This window comes from Alnus glutinosa, chromosome 10 (genome assembly GCF_958979055.1).
Source record: "Alnus glutinosa chromosome 10, dhAlnGlut1.1, whole genome shotgun sequence".
Lineage (NCBI taxonomy): Eukaryota > Viridiplantae > Streptophyta > Magnoliopsida > Fagales > Betulaceae > Alnus > Alnus glutinosa.
The window spans coordinates 20,129,890-20,144,648 of record NC_084895.1 but is presented as its reverse complement, the minus strand read 5'-3'; the positions used below and the strand labels follow the sequence as shown (position 1 = coordinate 20,144,648).

Here is a 14,759-nt window from a genome sequence, read left to right as displayed (position 1 = left end):
CTAACGGCAAAAAAAAAAAAAAAAAAAAAAAAAAAAGACGACGTCATTTTAAAGATCATCTACCGTCTACCTCTACTGTCTCATTTTAAAACTAACGTCTTCCTACCACTGATCAGACCACAAAGGAAAAAAAAAAGAAAAAGAAAAACCACTTGCCCAGCTCTAGGCCACATGATTTCCATAGTTAAGCTTGGTAAGCTCATCCTCCACCCAAACTCGGAGCCAAGCCAACCCACCATAGCGTTCGAGTTTATCAGCCTCGGTTTAGCCCATGCTCCCAGGCACACCAAGAAATCACCTACTCATCCACCATTTGTGCCCTTTCATCAACCATTTTTCTCCTGTATTTTGTATCTGAAACAAACTTAGAGTGAAAGGCAGTAGCTAGATATGAAGAAGGAAGGTTCAATGTATGAATGTATTACCTCCCCCTCAAGCTAACACACCACACAGTAAGCGAATTTAGGAGATATCATATAGCCTAAGACCCGTAAGCATCAAAGAAATACCTTGGACAGCAAACACAAAGAATGCGCTCTTACCACCTAGGCTTGGATACCTCCATAAAAGTCATGAGGTGCATTATTATTAGTGCATACACTGATAGACTGCGTCGTTTTAGGGAGCCAAATACAAAATATGTCGCAGATTGATGCGGGAATGAAGGCTCTGTTTTAAAACATGAAAACAGAGGTGAAAAGAGGGGAAAACAGATCTGGATGCGTGAGCCCAAGTGATGGGACGATGTGGTCAAAACAGTGGCCTTGTAAATAGGGAGTGTTAGTAGTGGTCTTCGTGGTCTTTGATCCAACCACCATTGTGCTTGAATTTTTGACATGCCCGAATAATTAATCAAGATGCTTCTTCCAGCCGAAAAAGGGAGTGACTATTGGAAAGTTGCTCACATTCCAGAAGTTTATTCTACTTACTGGAGAGAGGGATGGGAGGTCAATTCTCTGGAGAGTCTCAGTGAGGAAGAGAATATTGGGATATGTTGATTTTGGGATTTTTAGTTTATTGGCGGAGATCTATCTTGTGTGGTTCAGATGGCTACAAATTCTACTAGTCTTTAACCGCACTTAAAAGCCTCACTCGAGAAACTATGACTCAGTCGTGTTTAAAAAAGGCAGTGTATGTATCAATATCAAAATCAAATCCTATATGACAACCTCTGCTGTTTTTTAAACTGCCACTGATGGATATATAATGTTTTTCCTGATCAAAGGATAGTGACATACAGTTTGGTTGGTATTTTGTGTACGAACTTTTAGCTTGTATGAACCCACTCTATAAGAATATGATTTGGTTATTACAATTAATGTATATTTACTTCAATAGTTCATAAATTTTTCCTTGTTTATACCAGACTATTGTTCAAGAGTTATTTCATATATTTTTTAATATTGTTGTTCTCTCTCTATATCTCTCTCTTAGTGGATGTATGTGCTTGTATGACTCAATGAAAGCACATGAAGAAGACAATATCAGTGTGTTGAATTTACTCTCAAGTATAGCCCATTAGATTCATTGACAATTGGAGTTATGATTGAATGTATTCATTTACCATGGCATTTTTTATGAAATTTAAACTCTTTTATTTACTGTCCTTTCTAAGTCCCCAGTATTTGTAGTGTTGGATATTTCTTTTGTCAAGACGAAGAAAACAGAGATTCGAACTCCTGAGGCTGGAAGCAGCTGCTTCCTCTCCGGTTATGGCCAACACGCAGTCTGTTATTTCCACTTGTTGGTTAAACTCGAGTGTTCTTTGTTAGATATTTGTCATTAGAAAATCTTGAAAGGATTTCTGTCTGTTTTAGCTCTCACGTCAACTTAAGTGGCAGGTGAGCCGGATAAACTCGAACGCCATTGTAGCAGGGTAGCTCCGAGTTGGGGTGGTGGATGAGCTTGCCAAGCTCAACCATGGAGATCATCTGATCATGTGGCGAATGCTGGAGCTGGGGCCCTTATTTTTTAATTTTTTTTTATTTTATTTTATTCTTTTTCTAAGTGGTAGCCTGATAGGGAAGACGTTAGTTTTAAAAGTAAACGTTAGATCTGAGTCACAAAAAGCTTTTAAGTGGAACTCAGAAGAGGAGAAGAAAAGCCCCTGACCAGGAGAACTTTTAAGATACTTCAGTCTTCTGTATGTTGTATTCACGTCAAAGCTTTTTTGTCGTCTACAACTTTCTTTAATTTATTTGATTGTATACAAAATTCTATTTATAAAAAAAATTGAATCTGAGCATTACAAATCTTTTCTTCTTCTACATTAACACTATCAAATCTAATTTATCATCTTCTAACTCTTATATCTCGAGTTCTTGTAATTCTGCCTTTTGAATGCCTGTAACTCTTGTCTTTTGATTTCTTATAACTCTTGTCTCAATAATACGGAGGGTAAATGTTACAAAAATAGGCCATGGGAAAAAACTAGAAAGAGTATAATTTTATTTTATAATGTTTGAAGTTATCATGCAACAAAAAGAGTAAAGAAAGTTTATAGTTTATCCTGATGGCAAGGAGATAATATTTTTAGGATAATTAGGATAAACAAATGTTAATGTTGTTTATTATTATTCAAAAAGAATATATTTATTCGAAGCCAGAGTTTTTATGAAAGGAAACAAAGAGAAAATTGCTTTTTGTAATTGATAATTTATCCTATAAATGACAGTGAATTTAATAACAGTGTTTAAGGTCTCACTCCTCACAATAATTTTGAATTGATGTTTATTTACTAAGCTGTTGACTCGTCCAACCATCTGTAAATATTATTTATAGGGAAAATGATGAATGTTGCCAAACAACAGGTTAGAGGTGGCACATATTAGAAGTTCATATTAAGGCTATTGACAAGATCGAGTAAGTTGTATATAAAATGAAAAAAGATATGAAATGTGTTATGGTATTAGATAATTAAAATTTGCATGCATAAGTCATTTAGTTAGTAGTAGGTTTCTATAGTTTATTGTAAGAGTTTATCTCCTAAGTCTAAGTCTTGTTTTCTGTAAAGAAATTTCTATTCTTTCACTGTAGTTGTAAGAACATAGAGGGATATAGAGATGAAGGTAAAGAGATGTCAGCTATAATATTGAATGAGTAGGAAAGTAACAACATACAGGGGAAGTTCGAAAATCCCGTTTTCCCCAAAGTGATCCACAAAGAAAGCCTAAAGCATTTCATACCTTTCACAAACGCACAAAAGGCTATATTAAGCCCAAACCGAAACTAACAACCCTAACTAACTGGCCCAGAATTTCAGAAGAAAGCCAGCACGTTTCTTGGTACATCAGAATCTCAGAATCTAAATGGTCTAAATTCCTTCAAAATTTAAGGTCTAAGTTGTTTCAAAACTTAACAAAATCTGTATATAACTGTTTAATTTCTTCTTTCTTTCTTTTTCTTGAGTAACATAAAATACCTTCGAACAACAAAATGTACATTCATAAAGTAGGAAAAAAAATCTATAAACATTTTGGACAAACGTGAATATAATAAACCAAAAGAAAACTTTTTTCACGGAAGATTATGAATATATATACCCACTTAATTACCACTGATCGAAGGCGAGTTTATGTTATATGATATGAAACATATATACAAAATTTCTTGTTAATATGATTGTAGCTGTTTGACTCTTTATCATTTTGAAGAATGATTATTTATCATTTTGAAGAATGATTATTCCACAACAATTATACATCACCTCTCACATAGAGTGAGACTCATTGTTTTCTAGAGACCATGTGGTAGAAGTGTACATGCTTGAGTACTCACTGGGATAACACTGGAATCCCATCCTTGCATATGTGGCTTTATTTTTATGTTAAAAAACCGTGGATCCTGCATCTCTCTCTTTGCTATTTCACAAAATAAGCCAAAAAAACAATTCAAACTAAGGGATTCAAGAATCTTCTGCAAACCGGTCCCCTCTTCTCTCTATCTTGCTGGAAAAGTCACCATTTTCACCGGACTCTCTCTCACTTTTCAACAAAAAATGTCTCCATTTTCGCCAGGAAATCTCTCCCTCGCCGGAGACGCTCCTCTCTCAAATTTCAATTTTCCAAATTTTCTCCTATTTCCCCCACCGACCACTGTCCCCCTCCACCACTGTCCAAGCATTTTTTTTTTATTACCACTGATCAAATTTGTAAACGTATGATCAGAGGTTATACGTTTACAAATTTTTTTTATTATTTTTTTAAACTAATTATTAGATATATTTTCTTACGTATGTGTGAGCCCTATATATCTAATGATTAATTTTATCTAGGGTCGGCTCAATCATAAAGCAAGTTAGGCGGTCGTTTAAGGTCCCCAAATAAAATAAAGTCTCTAAAAACAAGTTTGTTAAAAAAAAATCCTAATCATAATCCGAAACGATTTTTTTCAATGAAATAAGACCCCAAATACAAGTTTGTTTGAAAAAATAAAAAGAAAAAAAGACTATTCATAAGCTGAAACAGTTTTTTCCCAATGGAATAAGGTCCCTAAAGATAGATTTGTTTAAAAGAAAAAAGAAAAAAAGAAAAAAAAGAAAAAAAGAAAAAGCCCAATTATAATCTGAAATGATTTTAAAAAAAATAAAAGAAGTATGATCTCTTCTTTAAAGACTCTTTAACTTCAATAGCAAAATAAATAATTAGAGGCCCAAGAACACAACAATTAATACAACAAAAAAAAGTACATTTTTTCTCTTATTAGGAAAGTCAACTAAAAGGATGTGGACTACAATGAAGCCAATGAAGAGAGTATGACTCACAGAAAAAGACTTGTTGTAATACAAGTCATAACTCTATAAAAACAATCATCATTGAGAGTGCAAATGGCTCACGAAAAAAAATTCTCGTTTAAAATTTTCACCTTAACCCCCAAAATATATCGAGTCGGCCTGATTTTTTCCTAAACAATTTGATTTTTCTTTGAGTCCTTTAATTCAATGACATGGAGTAATGGTGTGGAGTCCACCGCAATTGGCCTCATTCAACCAAAGCAAAGGGAAACCAAAGCTATCGCTTTTCATTATGTAAAGAAAAGTTAAAAAGCTAAAAAATGAAAGAAAGATTTTCACACGTGATAGTTTCATGTAATTTGTAATGATGATACCGAAGACTTTGGTTTAAGTCCACCTACCGAAAAAAAAAAAAAAAGTGTGTTTGGGGTGATGTTATTTTTCAACTACAATCCAATCTTTTCGACACTTCTTCGATTACTGTTCGTTTGCAATGCCGTGATGGCCAATTTTATAGCCCGACTCGGCGAGTTTCGATTTTGTTGTAACAAAACAAAATTCAGATTGGAATCATTCATAACCTTCGAAAGATCAATATCATAGACATCGAAGGATAAAAAAATCAGCAATGTCCACGTTCAGAGAGGCAAGGACGAGTTCGCCGAGCTGCAAGCGCGCATCGTGCCCAACAACGGTGCTGAAAAGAAGCAGTACATCCTCCGATCGATCGCAATATTTTTTTAAAATAAAAATAATAATAATAAAAAAGGAAATTTTAGTATTTTTTTTTAGTTTTTAATATTTTTTTAAGTTTTTTATTTTTTTATTTTTAATTTTTTATTAACTTTTTAAATTTTTTAAAGTTTTTTTAAATTAATTTTTATTCTTTTTATTAGTTTTTTAATTGAAAAATGATACGTGACAGGAGTATTATGAGCATATTTCGTAAAAAATGAGCATTTTTCAAAGGGTTTGGTACTTTGGGGGGTCAAAATACAAGCCTTGATAGTTCGGAGGGGCTATTCAAAAAATGACTGATAATTTGAATGACTAAATTGTATTTTTCCCTTGCTCTTTCCTTCATTTTTCATTACCAAACACATGCTCCACGGTTTGTTTTTTTGGTGGCTCAATTTTCCAGTCTTTTCATTATACTATTTTTGGTTTTTTCTACAAGTTTAGCAGACAAGAAATTGGTTGCTCTCTCACCATGAAGTGGTGGTTAGTACGTGCTCGTTAGTTTCTGGAGATACCCTTTCATTTCTAGGCCACCATGTTTGTACTTAACTCTTCTGGTCTCTTAAACTCATCTGAGCATTCAGATTTTGAAGCATGAGCAAGCTTAGTTTGAGAAAAGTTTTGAGTCTTTATTGTGAAGAATTGGTGTGGTGGCAAGTATGAAACAGTCTGTGGTTCTGCCACTTATAATTTTGAAATGGGTATTCCTTGCTAGTTCTAGGTACTGCTAAAGTCCTGCAGTTGTGAATATTGGTACAGTTTTTACTTTTAATTTGGTTATTGGTAGAGTCGTCAGGATAATGATGAAAGCAGCCATCTCTAGTGTCAATGCAGATCCAAGAATTCTCAACAGGACAAAGCTAAAGATAAAGTTATATATATTAAACAAAATCGGATACCGGTTAACCGGTTATTAATCGGTTTCTTAAAACCCTATAACTGATAATCGCAACCGGATATTTGATTATCTAGTTGCAGATATTTTTAATTTTTTAGTTTCTCTGGTTAACTGTTATTGGTTGTTATTAATGATTACTGATTATTCACAGTCAATAATTATTTCGCTTGTACACTCTTAATTTTTACAGCTACGAGCACACATGTAAATATTACAAATACCAACATCGGAATCTAAATGCATACTCATACAACGGGGTACGAGAAAGGACGTTGGTTTTCACCTGGATCGGTCGGTTGTATTATCTTGTTTAATCTTTTAAACAGTATTTTAAATGAATTCAAAATAGTTGGTTTTAGGTTTGATAACCGGCTCGACCATTGTAAATAAGATCATTTGTACCAAATTTTAAGGTACGATATGGGGCCTACAAGTAAGACTATTCACAAGCTTCTAAAAATTTCCGACAGCTGGCAAACTTTTCCGATGACTCTTCTTTGTTAATTGCTTAATATGTGCGTACAATAATTAAATATATAAATGATATTGGGCCATCCAATAATTGTGTCACGGGTGACCAAATAATATCATTTCTTATATATGGGGTGGGGGCGCAAAAGGAAGAAAGGATACACATTAATTATCAGTGCATGAGAAATGAGTGTTGGCATTTAAGAGGGATTGTGGAGCTCTCAAGCAATACAAGCATTTCTTGCAAGCAAAATTTGCAGGTTAATTCTTTAACTACCGCCGTCTATATATATATTGCACTTTGTATATTTTAGTTTATATTTTCTACATTATATTTAAGTTCAAATTCAGATCCAATTTTCAGTTTATAAAAAATATATAATGGATTGAAGCCTTTTCCCCCAAAAAAAAAAATCACCTTCAAGCATTGTCATAAGGGCTGTGGGGATGGTTCGGCTACCCCCAAAACTTGCCTTGAGCCACCTCTTTTGCCAAAATGGGGCTGTCCAGCCATCTCCATCTTGCCCAAAGAGCCACCCCATATTTTTTTTTTGTTTTGTTTTTTTTTTTTTTTAAAGCCTCAATATAATGATAAGATAATTTTGTTTTTCTTCTCTTCATATATTACATTTTTATTATAATATATAAAAGCATGGTGATACAATTCAAAAATATCGACTGTGAAAGTAATTAGCAGAAAATGATTAGCGGTTATTAAACGTTTAATAATTGTATGCCTTTTTACGGCCTTACCTGAAACTATTGATCGTTCGCCTTTTCAATCTATACCTGGCTGTAGTTTGTTACCTGAAATTACATTCTCCAACCAACTAATTAATGGTTGTTGTAACTTGTGACTTTTGTAGGGATTGAGTCAGTTGTATTATCTTGTTTAGGGTCCGTTTGAGTTTGCGATTTCAAAAAGTGCGATTTAAAATAACGATTTTAAAATGTGCGATTTGAAAAAAGTGATTTTTAAAAATGCAGTTAAGCGTTTGGCGAAATCGCAGTTTGACTTTTAAAATCGCGAATTCACTTTTAAAATTCTGCGTTTTCAAAAAAGCACAATCTTATCTGCAATTTGAAAAAGCAGATTTTCTGCGTTTTCAAATCGCAATTTTTAAAAACACAGTTCCCAAACGATTTATGTTCTGCGATTTGGTTTAAAATCGCACTTATTGTCTACGAAATCGCAGTCCCAAACGCACCCTTAATCTTTCAAACAGTATTTTAAATGTATTCAAAATAGTTGGTTTTAGGTTTAATGAGCATTCACATTGGATCGTGTATATTTCAATCTAAAATAGCTAATCAAAACTCACTTTATCTAGTTTAGCTAATTGGTTTTAAAAGGCACACTCCATTTGATTATCTATTCTTAACTCTATACTCTTCTTTTACTCTTATTTTATTGTTTTTATCTATTTTCTACTTTTTGTCATTTTACTTTTTTCACTTTTTGTATGTAGAAAACAATAAAATAATGGATAGATTGGTAAATAGTGCAACTCCACACTATTCACAAATCTACCAAAACTCTATTTTAGATTTAGGATAGATAATCCAATGGAGGGGTGTTTTTGTAAGTTTGTTATCTATTATAAATTTAGAGTGACTTTTACATGATCCAATGTGAGTGCTCTAACCGACTCGGCCATTCTAAATAAGATCATTTGTACCAAATCTTCAATTACGATATGGGGCCCACACGTAGACCTTTCACAAGCTTCTAAAAATTTCAGACAGCTGCCAAACTTTTCAATGAGTCTTCTTTGTTAATTGCTTAATTTGTGCGTACAATAGTTAAACATATAAATGATATTGGGCCATCCAATAATTGTGTCACGGGTGACCAAATATCATTTCTTATATATGGGACTTTTGTTTGATGAGTCCTTTGATTCAATGACATGGAGAGGTGCGGAGTCCACCACAATTGGCCTCATTCGACCAAAGCAAAAGGGAATCCAAAGCTATCGCTTTTCATTATGTAAAGAAATGTTAAAAAGCTAAAAATTCATAGAAAGATTTCCACGCGTGATAGTTTCACGTATTTGTAATGATGATACCGAAGACTTTGTTATAATTTTTATTCTTTTTAATTTATGTTTTAATTTTTAATTGAAAAATGATATGCAGCAAGTGTCGTATGGGCATATTTCATAAAAAGTTGATATTTTTCAAAAAGTTTGGTAGTTTAGGGGGAGGGGCTAAATTGTATTTTTTTTCTTTACTCTTTTCTTCATTTTTTTTTTTTCATTACCAAACACATATATGCTCCACGGTTTGTTTTTTTGGTGGCTCAATTTTCCAGTCTTTTCTTTATACTATTTTTGGTTTTTTCCACAAGTTTAGGAGACAAGAAATGGGTTGCCCCCTCACCATGAAGTAGTGGCCAGTAAGTGCTTGTTAGTTTTTGGAGATACCCTTTCATTTCTAGGCCACCATATTTGTACTTAACTCTTTTGATCTCTTAAACTCATCTGGGTATTCAAATTTTGAAGCATGAGCAAGTTTAGTTGGAGAAAAGTGTTAGTCTTTATTGTGAAGAATTGGTATGGTGGCAAGTATGAACAGTCTGTGGTTCTGCTACTTATAATTTTGAAATGGATATTCCTTGCTGGTTCTGGATACTGCTAAAGTCCTGCAGTTGTAACATTGGTACAGTTTTTACTTTCACTTTGGTTATTGGTAGAGTCGCCAGGCTAGGGTGGTGATAGAAGCAGCCATCTCCAATGTCAATGCGTATCCAAGAATTCTCAACAGGACAAAACTAAAGCTAAAGTTTAATATATATATATATATTAGACAAAATCGGATACCAATTATTAATCGATTTTCTAAAATTTTATAACCGATAATCGCAACCGGATATCTGGTTATCTAGTTACGATTATTAGTGGTTACCGATTTTTCATGGTTAATAATTATTTCGCTTGTACACCCCTAATCTTCACTGCTACAAATACACCTATAAATATTACAAATAACTATATCTGAATTCAAATGTACACTCCTACAACGTGCTACGAGGAAGGACGTTGGTTTTCACCTTGATCGGTCAGTTGTATTATCTTGTTTAATCTTTTAAAAAGTATTTTAAATGTATTCAAAATAGTGGGTTTTAGGTTTAATAACCGGCTCGGCCATTCTAAATAAGATCATTTGTACCAAATCTTCAATTACGATATGGGGCCTACAAGTAAGACCATTCACAAGCTTCTAAAAATTTCAGATAGCTGGCAAACTTTTCCAATGAGTCTTCTTTGTTAATTGCTTAATTTGTGCGTACAATAGTTAAATATATAAATGATATTGGGCCATCCAATAATTGTGTCACGGGTGACCAAATATCATTTCTTATATATGGGGTGGGGGTGCAAAAGGAAGAAAGGATACACATATTATCAGTGCATGAAAAATGAGTGTTGGCATTTAAGAGGGATTGTGGAGCTCTCAAGCAATACAAGCATTTCTTGCGAGCAAAATTTGCAGGTTAATTCTTTAACTACCGCCTTCTATATATATATATATATTGCACTTTGTTTAATTTGTACTTTTTCATTAGGTGTACGTGTTAATTAAACTTTCCTTTAATAATACACTTCAATTTTTTCTTACAATGGTCCTGTAAAAGGATTTATTACACAGCCATTATGCATGGTATATCTTCACCTTATGGCTGGGAGATAAAAATCCAATATTCTCCTTCTATATAAAATATTATTTATCAAGAAAAAAGAAAAAAAAAATCACCTTTAAGTATTGTCTTAAGATAAATTTTTAGTTTCATTTTCTACTTTATATTTAAGTTCAAATTCAGATCCAATTTTCAGTTTATAAGAAATCCATTATGCATTGAAGCCTTCCCCCCCCCCCCCCCCCCCAAAAAAAAAAAAAAAAAAAAAACCAATTGTGGCTTAACTAAGGAGACCCTCGAACAGACCTTGGCCGTGGTTCTTTGGCCCTAGGGGTGTAAATCCGGTCCCGATTCCCGGTTATTGGCCAAAACCGAGAACCATCTATTAGAATTTTTGGTTAAATTCTATCAAAATTATCAAAATACCCATATTTTTTATATAATAAAAAAATTATAATATTATAAAATTTTTCAAAGATTAGGCATGAGTATATTTGTAAATTCTGACCAATACCTAAAATTAAAAAATGAATACCCTAAATTAACATTTTTTAAAGTTTAAATACTTAATTATAAAAATAATTAAAAATCATGAGTGATAAATGAAGTTTTTCTTAAATAATAATAAGATATGAATGATCAATCGACCTATTTATAATATTGCCAATTAATGATTGTTGCTTATTTGTTAATAGAACAATAAGAGGTTCTTCAACTTCAAGTATATATATATATATAATCACATATACTGCTTCCTCCTCCTTCTTCTTCTTCTTCTTCTCTTTTTTTTTTTTTTTTTTAAATGAATAAATGTTTGGATAAGTTTTCTTTTTAACTCTTTTCTTCTTCTTTCTTTTTTTTTTTTAATTTTACTTTTCCCAATTATATATATTCAATTTAATTCATCTTCTCAAACATATATTCTCTTAACCATCCAAACAATATCATTTCAAAAAAAATTTTCCTCCGTATTCAAAACTTTAAAAATAATACAAAACAATTGCACACCCAAACGAATCTGAACTAACTTTTTATAACAAGCACCAAAACTCTTTACACAAACTCACTTTAGCACAGCTAAGAATTGATTCAATTGAATATGAAAATTGATGACAATATTGTTTGTTTAGAATATTTTATATTAGTCTCTAGGTTTTTTTTTTTTTTTTTTTATCATTTGTAGGGTTTATTAATTTATTACCTTATTTAGTATGAGGTTTCTTGCTTACTAGTTACTACTATTGTCTCCCTATAAATAAAAATCTATGTAATATTGCTTTACTACAATTTAAGACAGTCAAGATGGAGCTCATCACTTTTTCCTGACCGCTTCCGCTCTCTCTTCTCTCTTTATTATTTAATTCCCACCATATATTTCTACTATACATTACAAATATTGCTGCCTACTGAAATAAGATCTGCAGCTAGCTGATTCATGCTATTATATTTCCACTGATTTTTTCTTGTTTGTCACTAGGAAAGCAAACTTGAGGGATGGAAATGATGGCTTACGATATTATTGGAAAAGAACTCGCAAGCAACGACGTGCTCATTGATGTTCCATTGGTCATGGAGCCTCCTAATCTGTGGCCTGGGTGCTGTATCTACCGTGTTCCCAAGAATCTGCGCAAGATAAACGAAGAAGCCTACACCCCTATGCTAGTTTCAATAGGTCCCTTTCATCACGGTCTAAAAGAATTGAAGGACATGGAAAAGCACAAACTGAAATATTTTAAGGATTTCTTGTATCGGAGCGGGAAGAGCCAGGAAGATCTTCTAAAGATCATTCAAGACAATGAAGTAAAAATTCGTCATTGCTATTCAGAAGACTGTAAACTCAGCAGTGCAGATTTTGTAAAAATGATTCTATTGGATGCCATCTTTATAATTGAGCTCTTCGTGAGGTTCTATAATGTACTTAAAGTTGCAGTTGCAGGTAATGAAAAAGAGCTCCCCGTAAGGACCCGTGAAGAAGAAAATGATTACATATCAAGTCAACCATGGTTGGTAGGTGGTATACGACATGACTTGATATTACTTGAGAATCAGCTTCCTTTTTTTGTTCTTGAGCAATTATATACTTTTGCCCTCAGTGACTCTTCAGATCCCGTCCATCAGCTTGATTTTATTATTCATTCAATCCTTTACTTTGGTGCTTACATTTATGGTGAGTTTCATGATGATATGCAGCTGCCAGAAGAGTTCAACAACAAGGAAGTAAAACACTTCACAGATTTGATAAGAGATGTGTTCTATTCAGTACCAGATCTGAAACCTACTGAGTCATTGGATAATGTATATTGTGCCACAAAGCTTGACGAGGCAGGATTGAAATTCAAAGCAGTTGAAAACAGAAGCTTACTTGACATAAGATTCCATCAGAATAAGTGGTTGAATTACTGCCCGTTCTCCAATTTGTCATGGCTTTTGGCTTGCTTACCATGCTTGAAAAGTGTTTTTCCGCCCTTGGAGCGTATGCAGAGTATATTGGAAGTCCCACCCTTAATGATTCACGACAGTACTGAAGCTCTTTTTCGAAACCTCGTGGCCTTGGAGCAGTGTCATTATCCATCTCACACTTACATCTGCAATTATGTTGTGCTACTGGACTATCTAATCGACACTGAACGAGATGTGGAATTGCTTGTGGAAAAAAATATCATTGTTAACAACATCGGTAGTAACATTCGAGTGGCGAATCTAATTAACAATCTCTGCCTTCAGATTTTTGAACATGAATCTTGTTACGCAGTTCTAGGTAAAAAGATTAATAAGTATTGTGATAATCATTGGAATCGCATCATGGCAACCATGAAAAGCGTATATTTCCGTGATTTTTGGAGAGGCACCGCAACCATAGCTGCACTAATTGTCTTGGGTTTCACTTTCTGGAGTTTTCTTAGGCCTTATGTCAAGGAGTAGATTGAAAAGAGAATGTTTCAGTGTTTGTTCGAGTGCTTTGCTTTTAGCTGCAATGGATGCAAGACATCTGAACTTTGCAAGATCGTTGTTTAGCTTGTAATATCCTCTATCCCCTTCATAGCTTGTAATCCTGAACATTGTGAGTGGTTTATGAGAGTTCAGTATTAAATAATTTTTTTTTTAAATAAAAAAAAAAAAGGAAAAAAAAAAAAGAGAGTGTGTTTTAGCATCTATGGAGTGTCTATGTATATATTTCTACTGAATTCTATCATATTTATGCCGATATGAGTTTCTCTCTTCTTCTTCTTCTTCTTCTTCTTCTTTTCTTTTTTAAATGCTGACAGTGGTTATAGAAGTTTTAGCATCTATGGAGTGTCTATGTATATATTTCTACTGAATTCTATCATATTTATGCCGATATGAGTTTCTCTCTTCTTCTTCTTCTTTTTTAAATGCTGACAGTGGTTTTAGAATATTGTTTAATAAGAATTCAAGTTTTTCCAGAGGAACAGCCTAAATGATAATTTTTTTGCTATGTATTCTATAGCAAAAAGGGAGTACCATCAAGAGTCCAATATTTAACTTCACATCCTAAACAATGGATGAAGACATGAGCTGAATGATAAAAGATATGCATAATTACCATATTAAACGTAAGCTAGCCAAAAGCTCTTTTTTGGCTTTTGTTTTGTTTAGAATTTTTTTTTTTTTTTTCCTTCTTTCTAAATTTTTCATTTCTTTCTTTGAAATGTTTGCCCTTTAAAAAAAGATTATCTTATATAAGATATTTTTGTTATTTTGGGTCGTAGAGGGGGACATTGAAGCCCTTTTGGTAGCTAAGCATGATACATTGAAAAATTGAAAGTTCAAGGGAGATATACAAATTGAGTTATAGTTTGGAATGGGTAACTGCAGTTTCCCCAATAAAAACATAAAAATTGAAAAAAAAAAATAATAAATTAAAGGTTATCCACCTTATGTGTTTCAGGGTTGCTGAGCCATTCCAAACATCCTTGGGATTTAGGAGTGGCGATCTACCTTTCGGATTAGCCAAAGTCACTCCAAAAGTAAAATCTTAAACTATTAATCGATTAACTTAGTTGTGAAGCGAGAGAATGTAATATTTATAATGTAGTATGCAGTTTGGATGAAAAAAAATTTAACCCAACAATAATTTGAGAAGAGGAAACAAGAATAAGAACTTTTTTTTTTTTTTTTAAAAAAAAGGAGAGATAGAGAGAGAGTTCAAGTCCGAAAATTTGTGGATATAATTTACACAAATGCAATTTCAAAAAGCTTATAGATCCCACATGCATGCTGCTTTGCTATAAAGCCTATGGTGATCTTTGAATAATTTG

General features: G+C 33.1%; 1 protein-coding gene across 3 annotated transcripts; it reads left to right on the top strand.

Moving 5' to 3' along the window:
• The first annotated feature begins 7,007 nt into the window (after nucleotides 1-7,007).
• LOC133879938 (UPF0481 protein At3g47200-like) lies at nucleotides 7,008-13,700 on the top strand. Of its 3 annotated transcripts, XM_062318762.1 has the most exons (3): nucleotides 10,182-10,334; nucleotides 11,957-12,486; nucleotides 12,670-13,700. In XM_062318762.1, the coding sequence occupies exons 2-3, from the start codon at nucleotides 11,974-11,976 to the stop codon at nucleotides 13,399-13,401; spliced, it is 1,245 nt and encodes a 414-aa protein (XP_062174746.1). In that variant the 5' UTR covers nucleotides 10,182-10,334; nucleotides 11,957-11,973; the 3' UTR covers nucleotides 13,402-13,700. The 3 variants fall into 3 exon arrangements, with proteins under 3 accessions (XP_062174745.1, XP_062174746.1, XP_062174744.1); XM_062318761.1 differs by lacking the exon at nucleotides 10,182-10,334 and adding an exon at nucleotides 7,008-7,099 and having other exon boundaries at nucleotides 11,957-13,700; XM_062318760.1 differs by having other exon boundaries at nucleotides 11,957-13,700.
• The last annotated feature ends 1,059 nt before the right edge of the window (nucleotides 13,701-14,759 follow it).

What these genes read in the sequence shown, in the direction of transcription:
- LOC133879938 (XM_062318761.1), top strand. Translation starts at nt 11,974, where the DNA reads ATGGAAATGATGGCTTACGATATTATTGGAAAAGAACTCGCAAGCAAC.